Source organism: Staurois parvus, unplaced genomic scaffold, assembly GCF_062004578.1.
Source record: "Staurois parvus isolate SC_StPar_1 unplaced genomic scaffold, SC_StPar_1.0 ptg001270l, whole genome shotgun sequence".
NCBI classification, from domain to species: domain Eukaryota; kingdom Metazoa; phylum Chordata; class Amphibia; order Anura; family Ranidae; genus Staurois; species Staurois parvus.
In genome coordinates, this window is record NW_028319066.1 from 777,652 (window position 1) to 800,000 (window position 22,349).

The 22,349-nt window shown below is 43.2% G+C and overlaps 1 protein-coding gene across 2 annotated transcripts in view; it reads right to left on the reverse strand.

Annotated features, from left to right (window-relative positions):
- Nucleotides 1-5,032: 5,032 nt before the first annotated feature.
- The window catches only part of GNG12 (G protein subunit gamma 12), a 252,881-nt gene continuing 235,564 nt past the window's right edge, over nucleotides 5,033-22,349 (reverse strand). For both annotated transcript variants that reach the window (XM_089660748.1, XM_089660750.1), the window contains exons 3-4: nucleotides 19,106-19,210; nucleotides 5,033-16,380 (exon numbers count right to left, since the gene is read on the reverse strand). In XM_089660748.1, coding sequence (XP_089516874.1) covers nucleotides 16,255-16,380; nucleotides 19,106-19,198 — 219 coding nt within the window. In that variant the 5' untranslated portion in view covers nucleotides 19,199-19,210 and the 3' untranslated portion in view covers nucleotides 5,033-16,254. The remainder of the gene's footprint in view (nucleotides 16,381-19,105; nucleotides 19,211-22,349) is intronic.

The following is a 22,349-nucleotide window of genomic DNA, read 5'->3' on the forward strand; positions in this document are numbered from 1 at the left end:
AACATTCCACTTCTTTCCCTTAAACTCTTTGGTTGCTTTTGCAGTATGCTTTGGGTCATTGTCCATCTGCACTGTGAAGCGTCCAATGAGTTGTGAAGCATTTGGCTGAATATGAGCAGATAATATTCCCGAAACACTTCAGAATTCATCCTGCTGCTTTTGTCAGCAGTCACATCATCAATAAATACAAGAGAACCAGTTCCATTGGCAGCCATACATGCCCACGCCATGACACTACCACCACCATGCTTCACTGATGAGGTGGTATGCTTAGGATCATGAGCAGTTCCTTTCCTTCTCCATACTCTTCTCTTCCCATCACTCTGGTACAAGTTGATGTTGGTCTCATCTGTCCATAGGATGTTGTTCCAGAACTGTGAAGGCCTTTTTACATGTCGTTTGGCAAACTCTAATCTGGCCTTCCTGTTTTTGAGGTTCACCAATGGTTTACATCTTGTGGTGAACCCTCTGTATTCACTCTGGTGAAGTCTTCTCTTGATTGTTGACTTTGATACACATACACCTACCTCCTGGAGAGTGTTCTTGATCTGGCCAACTGTTGTGAAGGGTGTTTTCTTCACCAGGGAAAGAATTCTTCGGTCATCCACCACAGTTGTTTTCCGTGGTCTTCCGGGGCTTTTGGTGTTGCTGAGCTCACCGATGCGTTCCTTCTTTTTAAGAATGTTCCAAACAGTTGTTTTGGCCACGCCTAATGTTTTTGCTATCTCTCTGATGGGTTTTTGTTTTTTCAGCCTAATGATGGCTTGCTTCACTGATAGTGACAGCTCTTTGGATCTCATCTTGAGAGTTGACAGCAACAGATTCCAAATGCAAATAGCACACTTGAAATGAACTCTGGACCTTTTATCAGCTCATTGTAATTGGGATAATGAGGGAATAACACACACCTGGCCATGGAACAGCTGAGAAGCCAATTGTCCCATTACTTTTGGTCCCTTAACAAGTGGGAGGCACATATGCAAACTGTTGTAATTCCTACACCGTTCACCTGATTTGAATGTAAATACCCTCAAATTAAAGCTGACAGTCTGCAGTCAAAGCACATCTTGTTTGTTTCATTTCAAATCCATTGTGGTGGTGTATAGAGCCAAAAATGTTAGAATTGTGTTCATGTCCCAATATTTATGGACCTGACTGTATATATGCTAACCACAGTGGCTTAGTGGTTAGCACGTCTGCCTTGCAGTAAATGGGTCATGGGTTCAATTCCCAACCATGGCGCCTCCTGTATGAAGTTTGCATGTTCTCCCTGTGCTTGCATGGGTTTCCTCTGGGTACTCTGGTTTCCTCCCACACTCCAAAGACATGCTGGTAGGTTAATTAGCTCCTGTCTAAATTGTCCTAGTTTCATTCCTGGCCATGTGGGATCTCCTGCATGGTGGGGGTTGGGGAAAGACCTGGCAACCTACCCTGTAAAATAATTGCTAAGAGAATTCATGGAAAAAGTTGCTTATGGTCACTCAGTCCATGCAATCACCAAGGGTCAGATACGTCTGAATGGATAGATAGATAGAGATATTAAAAAAAAATACACCGTGGAATCATACAAAAGATGTCACCAACAGTCTGGGAATATGGTGTTCTAGATCCATGACGGCTGACAATTCATACCGTGCCCAAGCGAAAAGTCTATTTTCCTTCATCTCTTTTTGAGGTCCCTGTTATGGTAATAAGGACCAGCCTATTCACAGAAGACCATTTCTCAGAAATTTTGGTTCTTATAAATGGTCACCGGATGGTAGGTACAGGAAGAAGTACTTTGAGCAGACCCAATCAGATGTTACCTTTGCAGGGATGGAGAAAGAGGAAGAGAAAGGTCTCCTGCAGAAAATGCTGCTCTAGGTCTCCTCCAGTGCTGGTTGCACAAGCTTGGAAAGGGTTGGCTATTGATCACGATATCAACTTCCATACATGACAGCTCTGGCATTTAGACACAAGAAACTTTTTTGGATCAAAGCGTGTGCTTTTTATGTTTTTTTTTTTGGATTTGCTCGCATAAATGTTGAACCAAAAAACTTTTGCGTATCTAAATGCCCTGACTTATGGATGAAAGGTAGGGCAGCACAATGGCTAAATGGTTAGCACTTCTGCCTGGCAGTACACAGGTCGTTGGTTCAAATCCCAGCCACGGCACCACCTGCCTGGAGTTTGCATGTTCTCCCTGTGCCTGCGTGGGTTTCCTCTGGGTACTCCGGTTTCCTCCCACACTCCAAAGACATGCTGGTAGGTGAATTGGCTCCTGTCTAAATTGGCCCTAGTATGTGTATGTATGAATGTGAGTTAGGGACCTTAGATTGTACGCCCCTTGAGGGTTAGGGACTGATGTGAATGTACAATATATATGTAAAGTGCTGTGTAAATTGACGGTGCTATATAAGTACCTGAAATAAATAAAGGGACTGTGGAGCAGCATTTTCTCCAGGTACTGATTTTGTCAGCTTTAGTAGCTGGATAAAGATAAACCATGAACAGCTTTGTCAATGCATTCATTTTAAACATCTGAAACACAATATTTTAGAAAGGATAGAAGGTAAAGTGGCGTATATATGATATTCCCTCTCCTGTTGTCAGTGTCATTTGTCAAGCAATACTTTCCAAGGTCAATCGGCATCCAAAACGGTTGGCAGATAAAAGTCGAGATAGAAGCATCTTGTTAAAAAGGTCTTCACGTTTACTTCTGGGAAAGTAACGATTTAGAAAAATAGAGATTATAAAAATATTACAAAAATAGCTAAACAAAGACAAAATTACCTTTGTCTTTATTGTTTTTATTTATTCAATGTGAATTGGTCCGATGTGCGGGATCAATGCCCTTTGGTCATACTACATTTTTCTAATAATGGCCGGAAATGAGCATCTCGGAATTTAACGTTTGCCAACTTTAGAAGCTTTGGAGGTTCATCTTCATGGTCATTGTACAGAGCAGATATAATGGCTCATCATCACTTTAATGTGTGTGCGAAGTGATGGCATGATATTTAAAACTGCACAGCATCGAAACACAGGGTACTGCAGCACCTTGAGATTTGGTGGGTGCGAAACAAGCGAGTTTGCTAGATGTGTAGGGGTGCCATTAAGAATTTATGGCATCGGAGTGCGTCTGCAAAAGGCAGCGTGTTTTTGTGTGGTGCTGGAATTTTGCAATTGTTCCCGCAATGCAACTAGTGTGAACCTAAACGTTGCTTGCCCACAGAAACCACCATTTCAATACAGAGCAGGGGTGGACTGACAACTCATGGGGCCCCCGGGCAATAGGGGATCATGGGGCCCCTGTGTCCTTGCCGAAACTCAAAAAAGCCTATGAAAAAGGTACCAGGGGCATCTCATGGGGCCCCCTACTGACCCTGGGCCCTCGGGCAGTGCCCGGGTTTCCAAATGGTCTGTTACAGAGGGTGGATAAACCAGCTGGGCTGTCATTGCTGCTGACTTTGCCTGCTTTCCCATACCTCTGCCTTACTCTAGACCAGGAGCACAAAATAATATCTTGTGATTTCCATTTTCCTATCTCTACTAAAAACATCCAATTTAAACAAAAAAAAAATTTCAAATATTATTTTCCATTTGAAATTGAGCAACCCTGGTGTCTAAACCCAGCAAAAAAAAAATTAAAAATGTAATTTTCCATTTGAACTTAAAATACCCTGGTCCAACCCCAAAGAGCTTCCAATTAAAAAAAAATATATATGTAATTTGATTTTTCTTTTTATCTTGGGATACCCTGGCCCAACACCAGCAAGCTTCCAATAATAATAAAAAAAAAAGTAGTCCAATTTAAAAAAAGAAAAAATACATTTAATTTTCCATTTTATCTTGGCATTCTCTGGTCCAACCCCCTGAGCCTCCAATTAAAAAAAAAAAGTAAAATGTAATTTTCTATTTGAAGTTGGAACGCCCTGGTCCAACCCTGGCAAGCCTGAAAAAAATTAAAAAATGTAATTTTGCATATGAACTTGATATAACCTGATCCAAAACCCCAGTGAACCTCCAATAAAAATAAAATTAAAAAATGTAATCTTCCAATTGAACTTGAGATACCCTGATCCAAACCCCAGTGAGCCTCCAATTAAAAAAATCAATTGGAAAAAAATGAAAAATTAAATTTTTATTTTATTTAATTGGAGGCTCACTGGGGTTTGGATCAGGGTATCGCAAGTTCAAATGGGAATATATATATATATATATTTTTTTTTTTTTTTTAATTGGAGGCTCACTGGGGTTTGGATCAGTTTATCCCAAGTTAATTTTGGAATATATATATATATATATTTTTTTTTTTTAATTGGAGGCTCACTGGGGTTTGGATCAGGGTATCCCAAGTTCAAATGGGTATATATATATATATATATATATATATATATTTTTTTTTTAATTGGAGACTCACTGGATTTGGATTAGGGTATCCCAAGTTGAAATGGAAAATTTAATTTTTATTTATATATATAAAATCTTTATTTATTTTTTTTAATTGGAGGCTCACGGGGGTTTGGATCAGGGTATCCCAAGTTCAAATGGGTATATATATATTTTTTTTAATTGGAGACTCACTGGATTTGGATTAGGGTATCCCAAGTTGAAATGGAAAATTACATTTTTATTTTAACTTGGGATATCCTGATCCAAATCCAGTGAGTCTTCAATTCAAAAGATAAAAAAAAATTATATATATATATTTTTTTTCCCCCATTTGAACTTGGGATACCCTGGTCCAAACCCAGTGAGTCTCCAAAACAACAAAAAATTAATCTACTATTCCATTTGAACTTGAGATACCCTGGTCCAGCCCCGGTGAGCCTTCCTTTTTACTGTGTATTCCTTGTAAATGTCAGTTTTGCAATGCCTCATGGGACTTGTAGTTCTACAACAGCTGGAGGGCCACAGCTCTTCCCCTTTTTTAAATGGCTATTTGTCACATTGGTTGAAAACTCAAGAAAAAAAAAAAATATTTTGATAAAATACTGACCAATAATCTCACAGAAAAAAAAATCCAATAGAACACAATTACACAAATGGATTTAGAAAATCAACATTCAACATTTTAATAGGTTTATAACATGGACCAAGAATTTTCTGGAAAAATGGCAATAGTGTTATATGTTGAAAACATTACACTGTCGTTGACTACAAAAAAAAAAAGGAACATTACAAAATGACGGTGGAAAGGATATTTAACAGAAAAAAAGTTTCTAGTCGGATTTTGGTAAGAGATGGCTGTAGTCTGTACCTTTATTAAGCGTTATACACACACAGTAAAACATACATTTACAATCAGAGGCCTGGAATTATACAAGTGTCTCGATGGATCATCCTTGGCATTTAGTATTGGATCAGAAATGAAGTCGAGTGGAACACAATTAACAATGGATTATAAAAAACACATTTGCCACTAGTACACGGTTTTCAGTGGTAGACAGTCAAAGGAAGCTGCATTTTTACATTATAACAAAACCAAGATTTTTAGTCTGCAAGGTTTTTTTTTAATTTTTATCTCCAAATGATATGAAAATTCCTTATGTATGAAATGCAGCAATGAAGCGTGAACAGCAGGAAGAGATACCCGTGATGAAAATGTAAAAACAAAGAACTAGCTGGGCTCATACGTGGATTACACCCCTGTGATGTCTGGATGTGGTCTGCTGACGGACCATGGGCTAGGACAGGAGTGGGCAACTGTGGCCCCTCCAGCTGTTGTAGAACTACAAGTCCCATGAGGCATTGCAAAACTGACAGTTACAAGCATGACTCCCAAAGGCAGGGGCATGATGGGACTTGTAGTTCACCAACAGCTGGAGGGCCACAGTTGCCCACCCCTGGGCTAGGAGAATGATTCTATTTTGTTGGTATGAGTGAATGAAAGCAACCAGAACACTACTTATGGTAAAGGTCCACTAAGACAAGTCGGTTTGCATTAGAGAACGACATACATACACCTACCTACACATACATAGAGAAACCAAGAACACTTCAGACCGGAAGATACAGCATATGGCCAAACCACTGTGGACACCTGACCACCACACCTATATCAACCTCTTGGACAACCCATTCCAAAACCATGGGGAGTAATATGGAGGTGAAGCCCTTGGAAGCTACAACCTTTCCTGGGAGGGCTTGGCCACCAGATTCTGAAGTGGGAATTTGTGTCTATTCAGCCTCAAGGGCATATTAGCGCACTTGTGACAACACATTTCAGTACTGCCCATGATCCTTTTCTTTGCACTAACAGTTACATTTTCAGGACAGGCTTTGGGGGCATATCCTCTTCTTCTCGTGCCAATCAGCAGTCCTGAAAATGGATTGGTTAGCCCAGGTTCACAATGATGCGGTGCAGAATTCGTAATGTTTTCTGTGAGAATTCCGGACTGCATCAGAATCGCACCCCGTTCATGCGAACCGCTGCGGGTGTGTATGTTAACACCCCGAACGTGGTCCCCAAAACGCGGTGCGATGTGTGAATACCCATGCGATCTGATTCTAGTGCTGCCCCAAAAAAGGGTCCTGCACCTTCTTGGTGCGGGTGTGGTGCGATTAGAGCCATACAAAATGCACGGCTCCGATCGCACCGCACACAAATCGCATGTGATGTGCACAGGAATGCGGTGCGGTTCCTGTGCGAATTACATGCGATAAACCGCACCGCATATATGTGAACCCGGGCTCAAGGCTTGTTTATACTAGTGGGCTGGGGGAAAGGGGGCATTTCATCCGAATTTCACCATCTCTCTACCGCTACCCCCTTAGATGGAAAGGCAGTTGCCACAGGAAAGATACCTTCTCTCGCACTTGGCAAGCACTACTGCCCACCAAACATGAGCCATTCAAGTGAAAGGGGCTACACTGAAACCACTTCCAAGTGGTAGTGAGCGCTGTAGCCCAGCATTTAGGGGGTTAAAACTTACGGTTGGAAGGCAAGTCAAATACTCTCTGAAAGGCTATGAGCACGGATCATTCGTGACTGAGCACCACAGGTGAAAACAAGGCCTTAGTATCAAGGAGAGTACTGAACTGTGTTGTTACCTATTCAGCCAAAAAATCATATGTCAAGAACAGGTGATCCGTTCCGGTAATCATGAAGGATGAGAAGAGCCGGCTCAGCAATCAGAAATCCAACTCATCCCAAAGGTGTTCAGTAGGGTTGAGGTCAGGGCTTTGTGTAGGCCACTCAAGGTCCTCCACCTCAAACTCATCACTCCATGTTGTAATGGAACTGGCTTTGTACATGGGGGGCACAGTCATGCTGGAACAGAAAAGGATCTTCCCCAAACTCTTCCCAAAAAATTGGAATCTTTCCTAAAATGTTTTTGTGTGCTGTAGCATGAACTGTACTCTTCAGTGAGCTCAGTCATTTAGTGGAGTGTTGACACGGTTCTGGCCACATAGTGTATGTATTTTAGTCATATGGGTAGAATATACGCCAATGAGTGGCAATTCTGCTACAGAATCAATAGAAGTTAGCCTAGGCACGCACGCACGTGCATACACACACACCTGCAAGCCCCATTTCTGCCCATCATGTGTTTTTGGGGAAAAATAAGGGCAGATGGGTGATCAGAGCAGTATGAAAACCGGTCAACCCCCATGAAAAATAAAATGCTGTCCCCATCCATCAGAAACTCGGTCCCTAGTTCAAATCCACCAACAGATACAGGATCAATATAAGTTAGCCTAGGCACGCACATCCGCACACACAAACACCTGCAAACCTCATTTCTGCCCATCATGTTTTTTTGGGGAAAAATAAGGGACAGATGGATGGGGACAGCATTCTATTTTTCATGGAAGTTGGCCGTTTTCCATACTGTCCTGATCACCCATCAGAAACTCAGTCCCTAGTTCAATTCCACCAACAGACATGAAGAAGCAGTCCTTCCTCATGTTTCCTTGCATGTTGCTAGCTCTGAGTCTTTTATTCTGAAATATTTATCTAACCGTCTGCATGACGGTTGTGCTGCAGCCAATCTTTCTAACGTTCACACGCTGGTCAAAGTTTGAAAAAAAAAAAAAAAAAAAAAAGATTTCAGCACAAAATTCAGGATAACTGAAACCACACAGTGTCTGAATACTGCTTCCTCCTCCTCTGGCAGGGTGGGAGACAGATTCATTCAGAAATCTCAGCAAAGACACAAACCGCAGTCACACATTAGTACAAACACTGGATCCGGGACCTAGGCAGAGAGGGATGTTTACACAAGATACCCCAGGGGAAATTTCGCTGCTGATTGCATTGCAAACACGAAAGATAATAAAAACGACACTTATTTTGTCCACTGTTTTCTCACATCGACCGACGCCGAGCTCAGATCCAACAACTGCCCTTCCCATCGCTCAGCTAATTCCATATTTGGTTCTGTATCACGGAAACCTTATTACTACAATGCAAACAGAAGAACTATTTCACTTGAACCCTAAAAGACTACCAATGATTTAAAGCAGTCCTCGATGTGCAAAATGAAGCTATTTGGCCTGTTGTTGCCTTGCGAAGCTAGCCAATCACAAAACAGGGAAGAGAAGATTGGAAAATTGCACCAGTTTCTAGAATTAAAAAAAGACAAACAAAAAAACAAAAACCTAAGTCTAAAATGAAGTAATGTTCATGTAGAGAAAGAACCCTATAAAATTGTATAAAAACGAAACCTATATACCTTGGATCTCTAGACCAGCCCTTCTCAACCCTGTTGACACGGAGGGACCCTTGAAATAACCTTTAAGTCTCAGGGAATCCCTGTTAATTACTGTATGTACAACTCCTAGGACATTAGCATGAACAGTAGGTCAAGACTTGCCCTTTTTATTGGTGGTCAATTAAACCCTTACATAGATGGTCAGTGGGGACAGACTTCCTTAGATTGGTGGTAATTGGGAGAGAGGCCCCATTACTCTGGTGGTCAGTGAGAAGAGCCCCATTATACTAGTGGTCAATGGGGAGAAGGGCCCCATTACTCTGGTGGTCATTGAGCAGAAAGGCCCCATTACTCTGTTGGTCATTGAGCAGAAAGGCCCCATTACTCTGGTGGTAAGTGAGAAGAGCCCCATTACTCTGGTGGTCAGTGAGGAGAAAGGCCCCATTACTCTGGTGGTCAATGAGAAGAAGATACCCATTGCTCTGGTGGCCAGTGAGGGGAATGGCCCCATTACTCTGATGGTTATTGAGAAGAAAGGCCCCATTAGTCTGGTGGTCAGTGAGGAGAAAGGATCCATTACTCGGGTGGACAGTGAGGAGAAAGGCCCCATTACTCCGGTGGTCAGTGAGGAGAAAGGCCCCATTACTCTGGTGGTCAATGAGAAGAGGAGCCCCATTGCTCTGGTCGCCAGTGAGAAGAGCCCCATTACTCTGATGGTTATTGAGGGGAATGGCCCCATTACTCTGGTGGTTATTGGGGGAAATGGCCCCATTACTCTGGTGGTTATTGAGGGGAATGGCCCCATTATTCTGATGGTCAGTCAGGAGAAAGGCCCCATTACTCTGGTGGTCAGTGAGGAGAAGAGCCCCATTACTCTGGTGGTCAATAAGAAGAGCCCCATTACTTTGGTGGTCACTGAGAAGAGCCCCATTACTCTGATGGTCAGTAAGGAGAAGGGTACCATTACTTTGGTGGTCATTGAGAAGAACCCTATTACTTCTGGTGGTCAGTGGGGTGAAGGGAAACATTACTTTGGTTTTCAGTGGGTAGAAATGCCCCATTACTCTGGTGGTCAGAGTAAGTGTATATTTTCACCCTGATGAAGGGGGAAGTGTGTTTGGCCCCTGAAACGTGTTGGCTTTATGAAATTTACCATTAAATTACCTTTGCCTCTTAGACTTTTCTTTGGTGCACTCATTGGATTGTATATATGTGGATTCTCATCTCTAGATCCTTTACCATTTTCTGAGGGTGGTCCCCGTTTTGTGGAGTACTGCCAAACTGGAGCCAGTGCGCCAGTGACAATTTTAGTGACCCTTAGAAAATCCAAAACCTGCGCCATGTTTGTCCTGGTGTTTGGTCCATTACTTTGGTCGTCAGTGAGGAAAACATCCCTTACATTGGTCAGTGGAAAGAATTGCTCCTTACATTGGTAACCAGTGGGAAGAAGCATGCTCTCCATATAGTAAGCTCATTGTGTCAGTGGTTACTTATCTGAGAGTCAGAAAGTGCTCATTGCTCAAGTACCTCTCGCAAACCCTAGGTTCCCATGGAACCCTAGTTGAGGAAGGTTGTTCTAGATGCCAAGGACTCATTAAAAAAATTAAGACTTTTAAAGAATAACTAAAAGTGTGAAAACATTTTAAACATTTGTTACAACTAGTGGTTCTTATCCCTTTTCTCACATGCTGCTAAAAATTAAATGATCAAGAAAATACGTGTGGGTACATCAAAATTGTTCTTAAATGCCTGTCAGTGGTTGCTGGAATTCATTGAAGGGCATTCAACAAGACTTGTTAGTGTGTACAGTCCTTTACATAAGTACACTAATCATTTGGCAACATAATGCACTACACTTAACAGCTTAATAAAACTGACTGCTGGACAGAAGGCTAAACACGGCCGATTGACATGTATATTAGCTGGACCAATCTTAAAGGAGAACCTTGAAAGGATAGTAACAAGGCAGCTGCCATTTTCAGGTTTTGAAGCTGTAGACCTCACAACAGTCATCCGTTTATTTACTACTTGTTCAGGCCAGAGCACTGCATGAACATACCCCAGCCTAAATCCGGCCATAGACTATTCAAATCTCGGCTGGTTCACATTCCAACCATGTATGGGCAAGCTGAATACACCCAAGTTGATTGATTGATCAACTTGGGTACAACTAGCCTATCAGGCTTTACATGTGATTATTGCTAGAGGGTATTATAGCTCCCCCGCTGAGAGGACACAATGGCTCCGCGGGAGGGATTTTCCATCAATGCTTGCTGTAATGTTGGGGGAATCTAGCGAGTATCAGGAAAGAAAAATCGCACCATCTATGGCCGGCTTTGTTCTGCGAAGGGTCCGCAGAGGGATTTTCCATCAACGCTTGCTGTAATGTTGGGGGAATCTAGTGAGTTGCAGGAAAGAAAAATCGCACCATCTATGGCCGGCTTTGGTCTGCGAAGGGTCCGCGGGAGGGATTTTCCATCAACGCTTGCTGTAATGTTGGGGGAATTGAGCGAGTTTCAGGAAAGAAATATCGCACCATCTATGGCTGGCTTTGTTCTGCGAAGGGTCCGCAGAGGGATTTTCCATCAACGCTTGCTGTAATGTTGGGGGAATCTAGTGAGTTGCAGGAAAGAAAAATCGCACCATCTATGGCCGGCTTTGGTCTGCGAAGGGTCCGCGGGAGGGATTTTCCCATCAACGCTTGCTGTAATGTTGGGGGAATCGAGCGAGTTTCAGGAAAGAAATATCGCACCATCTATGGCTGGCTTTGGTCTGCGAAGAGTCCGCGGGAGGGATTTTCCATCAACGCTTGCTGTAAAGTTGGGGGGATCGAGCGAGTTGCAGGAAAGAAAAATCGCACCATCTATGGCTGGCTTTGGTCTGCGAAGGGTCCGCGGGAGGGATTTTCCATCAACGCTTGCTGTAATGTTGGGGGAATCGAGCGAGTTGCAGGAAAGAAAAATCGCACCATCTATGACCGGCTTTGGTCTGCGAAGGGTTGCATTTTCGAGGGTCTCTTTTTCAAATTACGTGTCAACACACTGCAATGTGTTGGTGGAATCTTCTTACTGAAAAAAAGTTTTCTTACTGTATTTTTCTGCACTAGAAAATGCACAACAACGCATCTGGTGCCCACTGTTAGTGCCAATATTCTGACAGTTTGCCATTTAAGAATGTGTTGGTGGCCGCATTGTCAATCCACTAGAAACAAGTACCATAGTAATGACACCAGTTTCCAGAAGACTGGTTCTCATCCTGGCCACGCTCACAAAACATCTACCTCCAATGTGTGTAGTCAATGCATAGACTAAAATTCAAAGTCCTAAATGGAATGACTGGTGGTTCTGGAAACGTGTTGGTAGCCGTTATAAAGAAAGCTTTACAGACTAGCCTAAGCTCCATCCACTCGGGGCGGACTGATAATTCATGGGGCCCGTGTCCTTGCCCACACTCAAACCACAGCCAAAAAAGCCTATGAAAGGTACCAGAGACATCTCATGGGGCCACCTACTGACCTCGGGCCCTTGGGCAGTGCCTGAGTACCCGAATGGGCAGTCCACCCCTGCATCCACTCATACAGAAAGAGATAGTCTTGCTCTGGACTGGTCAACTACCAAGCATACGAGTCAGTTGTAGCTGAATGCTAACCGGCCATCCACCACCGAAGTAGGAGTCTTTTACCCCACTCCATCCCAGAGAATTTGTTAAAAACACACACACTCACAAACACTGTCTACTATGGCACATTAGGAGTGTACTAATTCCATAAAATACATGATCCCTCCCCATATTACCCCAAGCTAAACTGTAAATCGGAATGCCACCCCCCCCTCCCACATTTACTCATTAAACTTGAATTATTTGCTATTTAATAAAATACTTTGCCTCAGTAACCAATTAAAACACACACATATCAAGAAAGAAGTTGTATTAAAAATATATATATATTTTACGGAAATTTCATCACCTGTGCGGGAAAATTTACAGTATGGCGTTACGACAGAGCACCAGTATGTTTTAGTGGATTCCTAACAGTTTTGGGGACGTTTATTGCCAAAACGGAGTTTCAAACACTTTACTTGGCTGATTTTAGGTGCTCGTGAGCACAAAATACAAAGTTTTAAAAAGGAAATGGAAAAAAAAAAAAAAGTGCAGTCAGTGAAATCTATATATTTGTTGAATTCAACACTGCAAGCCTATAATGTGAGCAGAGAATACATCAATCTCGTGAGCCCCAGATATGCCACTTATAGTCAGGATCCTGGATATGCAAAAAAAAGAAAAAAATTTGACAAAAAGGGGTGTCAACCTGACTGCCAGCGCTACTGAATTAAAAGCAATGTTTAAAGCAAAGCAAAGGGAAAGAAAAAAAAAGAACAACACTTCATACATTTGGCCTGTGAACAGGGAAACCTCACAGAGAGGTGGCACATTTAAAGGGATTTCCCATCTTGACATGACTTTTCAATTTGCTAGTACAACCTCTCCTGCACTTCATTAAATGCATTGCTTTTTCTTAAAATGTATTACCCCCCCTTCCCACCCCCACCCTTATCATTCTGTACTGTGTTGTAACCAGACAGCAATGTGTCATATCACAAAACATCTTTGCCCGATTATAGAAGTGCATGGCTTAAAAGCACAGAATGATGCAGGAGGATGCAATAGCCTTCAAGTTACTGCAAGAGGGGAAACCCCCGGCAGGTCTTCCAGCATACCTAGGATAATACATTCTGTGCAAGTACCCACAATGGAACAGACGTTAGGGATCTGTGATGGGCGTTATGAAAACCCCCATATAGTTTAATGTACGTCTTGCTCCCAAGCTCCTCCCCCCTCAGCAGAAAACGGACATAACCCTGTGAATGTAAACGCCTACCCGCTCACCAAAATAATTACTGTGCAAAAATAAACCCTAAAAACAATGGCTGCATTTGATTTCTTTGGTGCCATTGCCTCTCCTTACTGCCAGTCAGCACACGTACAAAAACTGTCAGTGTTGCCCCAAGCAACAAGCCAGCTGCTCCCCTTCAAAATGCTTGAGCAGGCTGGAATATGAAAAAGAGAAGAGGACAGGTTGCTACGGGTAACAAAAACAGTTTCCTACAAGGTGCACGTATTTGAAAAAGAAAAACAGTGGTCCCTGTGACCGAACATACGTATCTGAAATAATATCCATTGGCACTCGGGATCCCAAGAAATACAATACAAAGCAGGTCCCGACCAAGTCAAGCAGCAGGGCTGGTATTGTTGCTTTCCTGGTCTCGGCACTCGGGATCCCAAGAAATACAATACAAAGCAGGTCCCAACCAAGCCAAGCAGCAGGGCTGGTTTTGTTGCCTTTCTGGTCTCGGCACTCGGGATCCCAAGAAATACAATACAAAGCAGGTCCTGACCAAGCCAAGCAGCAGGGCTGGTTTTGTTGCCTTCCTGGTCTTGGCACTCGGGATCCCAAAAAATACAATACAAAGCAGGTCCCAACCAAGCCAAGCAGCAGGGCTGGTTTTGTTGCCTTTCTGGTCTCGGCACTCGGGATCCCAAGAAATACAATACAAAGCAGGTCCCAACCAAGCCAAGCAGCAGGGCTGGTTTTGTTGCCTTTCTGGTCTCGGCACTCGGGATCCCAAGAAATACAATACAAAGCAGGTCCTGACCAAGCCAAGCAGCAGGGCTGGTATTGTTGCCTTCCTAGTCTCGGGATCCCAAGAAATACAATACAAAACAGGTCCTAACCAAGCCAAGCAGCAGGGCTGGTATTGTTGCCTTCCTAGTCTCGGCACTTGGGATCCCAAGAAATACAATACAAAGCAGGTCCCGACCAAGCCAAGCAGCAGGGCTGGTTTTGTTGCCTTCCTGTTTTTTTTTTTTAATTTTTTCTTCTAAATATAATGTTAATCGTGTCTACAGTCTGATTGATCTTTAGCTGAGCTTGGCCAGGGTGAAGATCTTGATACAGGCGCAATCAATTAAAAAGAGAACTCTGGACTGGAGGGCTAACAACAATGAGTCTGAGGCCTTGATAAAGTGGAACTAAAGCCTCATATATCCTTTACAGGCAAGGAAGCTGCCATCTTTCGATCATGGTGCTGCACATGTGATCAGTTATGACACCAGCCATTTGATGTCTTCAAAGTCCAATTGGAAGCAGAAGCCTTTCCGGCTTGACTGTAACGGTTTTGGGAAACTGTTATTTGATGGCTTTAGTTCCTCTTAAACCTTGCCACCTGAATAATTTTCAGCCTACTTGGCATATCTGTGGTTTTATCTCATGGATGTTCTGCTCAAAGGATGGCCCAATAACATTTTAATGGGCAACCTAACCAGTCCTATGCTAGGCCAACTGCATCTGGTGAGGAACACACTGGCCAGACTGCAGATGTAGGCCTGAACCTGTTGGACAAGTCTCTTATACTGAACAGGAACACTATGTAAAGTCGTGAATACTAGCTGACCAAATGTTGAGAGGCAATCAGAGCAGAGTAGAAATGCTGCACCAAGCTGGTTTTGGAGCAAAAACCAAAGACAAACTGAGGTCTTAGCCTTGCGTACGTGTTGCCAGCAGAGTCTAAAGGCAGCCATTGTGGGAATTCATTACCAGCAGTGAGACAAGGTTATTGTGGTGCCCTCATTTTGGTCCTTGCTTACAAGAGTCAACTCTCTCAACCAGCCAAATATAAAGCCCAATCCTTCGCATGTAGTAGTATTTACCTTCTGCCTGGAGCTGCTCATGGGCTGCTTCTCTCTGTGATTGGCAGAAAGTTACAACTAGCCAATCAAAGAAGCAGATGGTAGTGTTCTCCATCTTCTAGGTTAGAAGAGCGGTGTTAATTGGAGGATTAGAGGGCTAGAGTGAGTAAATTAAATTGCTCAAGATTCTTTCTGGGAGTTTCCTTCAAGCACCAGACAGGGCAGCTGGAAAACTCTGAAATGCCTCAGAGACAGCCATGTCTTATACAACGTTTTCCCCTACACACAGCAAGCAATAACACGAAGATTCAAGTGACTAGGTTGGCGTGATCTTCATAAAAGACTGGTTCGGCTCACAAAATGGCTGCCGGTGCTTGCAAGACAAGCACACTCTTCCTTCACAAACAAACCCGTTACCCTGAATTTAGAACATACTTAGGACATCGGACAAGGCCCAGGAATGGCAGATTCAGAACTACGAATTCTACATGGCAATGGACCTTTAGTTGCGCTACACCATTCACGACCTGCAACGCTAATTTGCGCAGAAAGCGGAGGCAACTTTGGTCTTGGTTAGAGTTCTAGCAATACTTCGACTAAGACGAGTAGACACTGCACATAAAAAAAACCATAATAAAATACAACCCAACCAAAATATTTACCACCCCTAACACGTCCCAAGTAATAACAATTTGGTTTTTTAGAAAGACTGTTCCCATGAATACGAAATCTAAAAAAAAAATGAAAAGAAAAAAAAAAAACAAATAGAAAAAAAATCATTGGTATAGATTAAAGTACATTATTTTTTTTTTCCTTTTTTTTTCATTTTCTTTAGTGGATAACAGAATCCTTAGTCTAATTTCAGCAAGGATCTGCTTGGTGTTGTAAGTGAGAAGAGAGAAAGAGATGTTCGCTAGCGACGAGGACACTACAATATAATGCAAGGCTTTTTATCCTTGAAGGGGTTCTCTGACGCTGGAATGCCCATAAGCAAAGGGTCGTTCTTGGCATGCTCATCACAGTAACGCATGAGATCAGCCGACGCTTTGGAAACCTAGAAAAAAAAAAAAAGATTAACTATGTTACAGCTATGTATACAGCTGAAATACATATCTGCAAACTTTCTTACATGCCAAAAGACTGTTACTTATTCAGCTAGTCTTGCAAGGGACTTCTCAAACCAATGGTAAAAAGAAAAAAAAAAAGAAAAGAAAAAAAAGTGCCCCCCCCCCCCCTACAGCTTTGAGTCTAGATTGTAAGCTCCCAGGATCAGGACCCTCCTATCCCTCTTGTATTGAACTGTATTGTTGCTGTATTGTCTCCCGTTATATTGTAAAGCGCTGAGCAAGCTATTGGCGCTATATAAATCCTGTATAATAATAATGTATTAGTATGCACTATCCCCTGATGACGTCTTATGATGACGAAATACGTTGGGTGGATCAGTGTGTGATGTCATTGCGCATGAGAATCACAATCATCTTGTTGGTTTGAAACTTTTCAATCCTGATGACATGTCTATTATACAATGAATAATGTAAGTGTATGGAGTTTGTAATAAATGTTGAAGCACTTTTACTACTACACCAAGAGGCTGCTTTGTTTCACCTTTTGATTTATATGGTATGGGGATTTGAAATATGATTTGGAGCAATCCTCTGAGTGAAGAATACGTGCAATCCACAGTCGTCATAAGATTTGGCTGGAGCCTGGTAATGCCTACCGATCATTTGACTGCTTATATCCTAGGTGGAGCTCAGTTGTGCAAAAGATCATTGGTGCAAGCCTGCAAGTTCGGACTGGCCGAATGGGCACGTTTTGGGCTACGAGGAGAACACAAGTGTGGGCTTACCTTAGGGGGAATATAGCAATCAGCTGAGAACTGCTATGTCTTTGACAGCATGACCCAAGAGATGTTGGGAATGGCCTAAAGGCATAAAATCTTTGCGGCAGTAACCAGAAGGAAGAATACTTACGACTGAAATGTTTTATTGTTTTTGGATATAGGTTTTTGATTTTGCATAACTTGGCATTGAACCACATCATTTATTACAACCTGTTACTTTTATTTACACATTTTTCTACTGTACCAAAACAACTGATACATTCTTCAAAACAGGAAATCAGGCAAACTGCAACCTATTCCATGTCATACTAACACTTTATATTTTCCATGCTTTTGAATGGGTGATGTACATATACACATTCTACCAGACATGAATGATAATGAATGATAATGAATAATAATATAAGCAGAATATGCAGTTATTATGTATAGGGATAACTATGATCCTTACTGAATCACATATATAGAATGTTATAAATGACTGTATACTCCATTTTTTCTCATCAGAAATGTTTTTATAACTTCATATATTTTAAAGTTGTTCATTGCAAAACGCATATCTTGATGGTCATAGTGCCAGTAGCCGTGTGTGATATTCGAGGAGGGGTGTGTGCCTTCCAATGTGGTCCTTTAATGTGATCTGTCTCTATTTGATAAGAAGGGTTATATAAGCAGGGATGAACTCTATGAAGAGCGGGATGCAGGAAGGACGGACACTGTATTCCCCGTATACGTATACGCTCAATAAATATAGTTCAGAGCTGTATCTCGTCTGAAGGTAATTATTCAAGTTTCCTTTAAAATAGAGGAAGTTGAGCAAGAGGTACTAATCTCCCTACACCAGGGGTGTCCAAACTATGGCCCTCCAGCTGTTGAAGTACTACAATTCCCATCATGCCTCTGGGTGTCTTGCCTGTGGATGTCAGAGTCTTGCAAGGCCTCATGGGACTTGCAGTCCCTCAACACCTGGAGGGCCATAGTTTGGACACCCCTGCCCTACACAGTTACAATGATAGAAAATAGGAGTGGGATTTTAAAACCAGTTGTCAACATCTAATTCTGGCCTTACAGTGGTTCTAAAGATAGGTGTTTTTTTTTTACCTTAATGCATTAGGGTAAAAACCTTCATTCCCCCCAGACACCCCCCTTATACTTGCCTGAGCCCCATCTTGATCCAGCGATGTGCATAAGAGCAGCGGCTCTCCCGGGTCTCTGCCTCCTCATTGACTCACACAGCAGTGGGAGCCCTCCTGCTGCTGTCAATCACAGCCAGTGAGTCAATGAGGAGAGAGCAGGGGTGTGGCTAAGCTACTCTCTGTGTGTGAATGGACAATGGTTCATTCACAGGAGCATGGCTTGGGAGCGAGCCTGCTCAAGAGCCCCCACCTCCATAGCAAGAGGCTTGATTTTGAGGGCAGTCAGCGGGGGGGGGAGGAGCCAGGACCACTGGCGGGGGATCCAAAAAGAGGAGGACCACCGGGACCGTTCCGTGCAAAACCATTGCACAGAGCAGGTAAATATTATTATTATACAGGATTTATATATCGCCAACAGTTTGCTCAGCGCTTTACAATATAAAGGGAGACAATAGAGCAACAATACAGTTCAGTACAAGAGGGATAGGAGGCCCTGATCCTGGGAGCTTACAATCTAGGAGGGAAAATGTAAATGTTTATATAAAATGTTTGTTATTTTTATTTTTTAATTTCAACCCGTAGAATCACTTTAAACAGTAAAATCCCTTCAATTATTTGTTTTTGTGGAACCAAATAAAAGTTAAAGATTTTTCAAAAATTAGTGGTAAAAGTTTGTAAAACTTGCACTGAGGGTGTAAATTATGTAGATTATTGCGCCTGAACCCTTACCATCAGACCAAATATAAAAGAAAAGCTATGAATGCTGCAAATATGCCAATCCTGGTGTTCAGCATTACCTTTATTCTCTCTATAGACGCCTCCACTCGGAGTTGCTGGACGGTTCTCCTTGCTTGTGCTATGTTATTGGTGCTGGTAGTTTTAGTGGACATCTTTGGTGAAGTCTGAGGAAGAGAAAGAAGGGAAAGTTGCAGGTTATCTAAAGCCATACTGGGTAATCAAAACATTCCACAGATATGAGCTTGATGTAGGCCACACGCATGCACACACCCAGGCTCTTGGCAGAGGAAAATTGAGACGCCTGGGAAAGGAATGCACTAAACATTCCTCCGTCATGTATGTGACACACATGGCTCGTGCTGATGCGACATACACACCTTTGGAACAATGGACTGGATTTCACAATGTGGTTGAATTTTATTTTTGGTTAATTTTAGGAAATGTCACACAAAGCCATGACATCTCCGGAGCACGGCAGCTCACACTTGGCGTAGTCACAAATACAGGAAATGTTTCTGAATTCAATATTAATTCTTAAGGCAATTAGAGAAGTCTATTGAAATGTTAATCAATGACTGCATTCTACTTCTAGGTTAGAGGACAATTAATGGCAAAATATAAGGGAAAAAACCCCCTGCACTTAAAATGGATATACCCTATCCTAAGCTGCTCACACCCTCCTTTACCCAAAAAGTATATAGATAATCTGAAAATAATGGTGTAGCGCTAAATAAATACTAAACAAAAGCATCAATGACACATATTAACATATAAAGACATATATACAGGTGAGCTGTCACAAAATACACAAAATACCCCCCGGAGACATAATATCCCCAATCAGGGGGACCAACTGAATGTGAGGCAAGTGATTCCCTATAGGGCAGCGGTTCTCAACCTGGGGGTCGCGACCCCTTTGGGGGTCGAACGACCATTTCCCAGGGGTCGCCTAAGACCATCGGAAAACACATATTTCCGATGGTCTTAGGAACCGAGACACCGCTCCTCTCTCCGGCGATGTGTGGGCGGGATGATACGCTGCTCCTGTCACCTGGCCACACCTCCGGGATCGCTCAGCTGCTCCGCCTCCTCGCCGCTGATTGGCCACCGGAACTGTAGCTCAGGAGAGGCACACAGGCGGCCAATCACCGGCGAGGAGGTGGAGCTTGGAGAGGAGGAGCCGAGCGGCAGCGCGCGTACATCAAAGAAGATCGAGGGAGCTGCCGGAGCGAGTGAAGAGGAGAGCGGCCAGAGAAGGAAGACAGCTGAAAGGTAAGTGAGAGAGCGAGCCCAGGCTGTCACTAATACCAACGATGGGGCACTATTCCTCCCCCCACTGACACCAACGATGGGGCACTATTCCTCCCCCCACTGACACCAACGATGGGGCACTATTCCTCCCCCCACTGACACCAACGATGGGACACTATTTCCCCCCCCACTGACACCAACGATGGGACACTATTCCCCCCCCCCCGACCCCAATGATGGGGCACTATTCTCCCCTCCACCACACTGACATCAATGATGGGGCACTATTCCTCCCCCCACTGACACCAACGATGGGACACTATTTCCCCCCCCCCTGACCCCAATGATGGGGCACTATTCTCCCCTCCACCACACTGACATCAATGATGGGGCACTATCCCTCCCACTGACACCAACGATGGGGCACTATTCCTCCCCCCACTGACACCAACGATGGGGCACTATTCCTCCCCCCACTGACACCAACGATGGGGCACTATTCCTCCCCCCACTGACACCAACGATGGGACACTATTTCCCCCCCCACTGACACCAACGATGGGACACTATTCCCCCCCCCCCGACCCCAATGATGGGGCACTATTCTCCCCTCCACCACACTGACATCAATGATGGGGCACTATTCCTCCCCCCACTGACACCAACGATGGGACACTATTTCCCCCCCCCCCTGACCCCAATGATGGGGCACTATTCTCCCCTCCACCACACTGACATCAATGATGGGGCACTATCCCTCCCACTGACACCAATGATGGGGCACTATTCCTCCCCCCACTGACACCAACGATGGGACACTATTTCCCCCCCCCCCCCCGACCCCAATGATGGGGCACTATTCTCCCCTCCACCACACTGACATCAATGATGGGGCACTATTCCTCCCACTGACACCAATGATGGGACACTATTCCTCCCACTGACACCAATGATGGGGCACTATTCCTCCCACTGACACCAATGATGGGGCACTATTCCTCCCACTGATACCAACGATGGGGCACTATTCCTCCCACTGACACCAGTGATGGGGCACTATTCCTCCCACTGACACCAGTGATGGGGCACTATTCCTCCCACTGACACCAGTGATGGGGCACTATTCCTCCCACTGACACCAGTGATGGGGCACTATTCCTCCCACTGATACCAACGATGGGGCACTATTCATCCCACTGACACCAATGACATGGCACTACTCCTCCCACTGCAAAATTACAGTTATGAAGTAGCAACGAAAATAATTTTATGGTTGGGGGTCACCACAACATGAGGAACTGTATTAAGGGGTCGCGGCATTAGAAAGGTTGAGAACCACTGCTATAGGGGAACACAACTAGTACACAAGTGCAAGTGTCCAACACATATAAAAAGTCATGCCAGATGAAAGTCCACCGAATCCACTTATAATGTGTAAAATACAAATAAAACACATGTGGATTCAATCAGTAGAATCCTGGGGTGAGTTTGCTGCCAAACACTGTGATATAATATCCATAAGTGGCCAAAGTGCCTCCTCACCTCCTTAACCACTTCCTGACCGGCCAACCATGGTGACAATGTACTGCTAGGGTGACAGTATGTAAAAAATATATATAAATAAAAAGTAATAATATAAAAAAATTTAAAAAAAAATGTTTAAAAATTATAATTTTTGGTTATAGACTAATTTGGATTTTTTTTTTTACTAAAAAGATAACGGAATAAAGTTTGACCAAGATTTATGATGAAATATTATTTATTTGCAAAATTTTATAAAAAAAAAAACACTTTTTTTCAAAATTTTTGGACTTTTTCATTTACATAGCAAAAAAAATAAAAATCCCAGCGGTGAATAAATACCACCAAAATAAAGCTTTATCTGTCTCAAAAAAATGGTAAAAAATTCATATGGGTACAGTGTTGCATGACCGCACAATTGTCATTCAAAGCGTGATAGCGCTGAAAGGTGAAAATTGTCCTGGTCAGGAAGGGGGTAAAAGTGTCCGGACAGGAAGTGGTTAAAGTGACCACAAGGGCCAACTTGCTTTG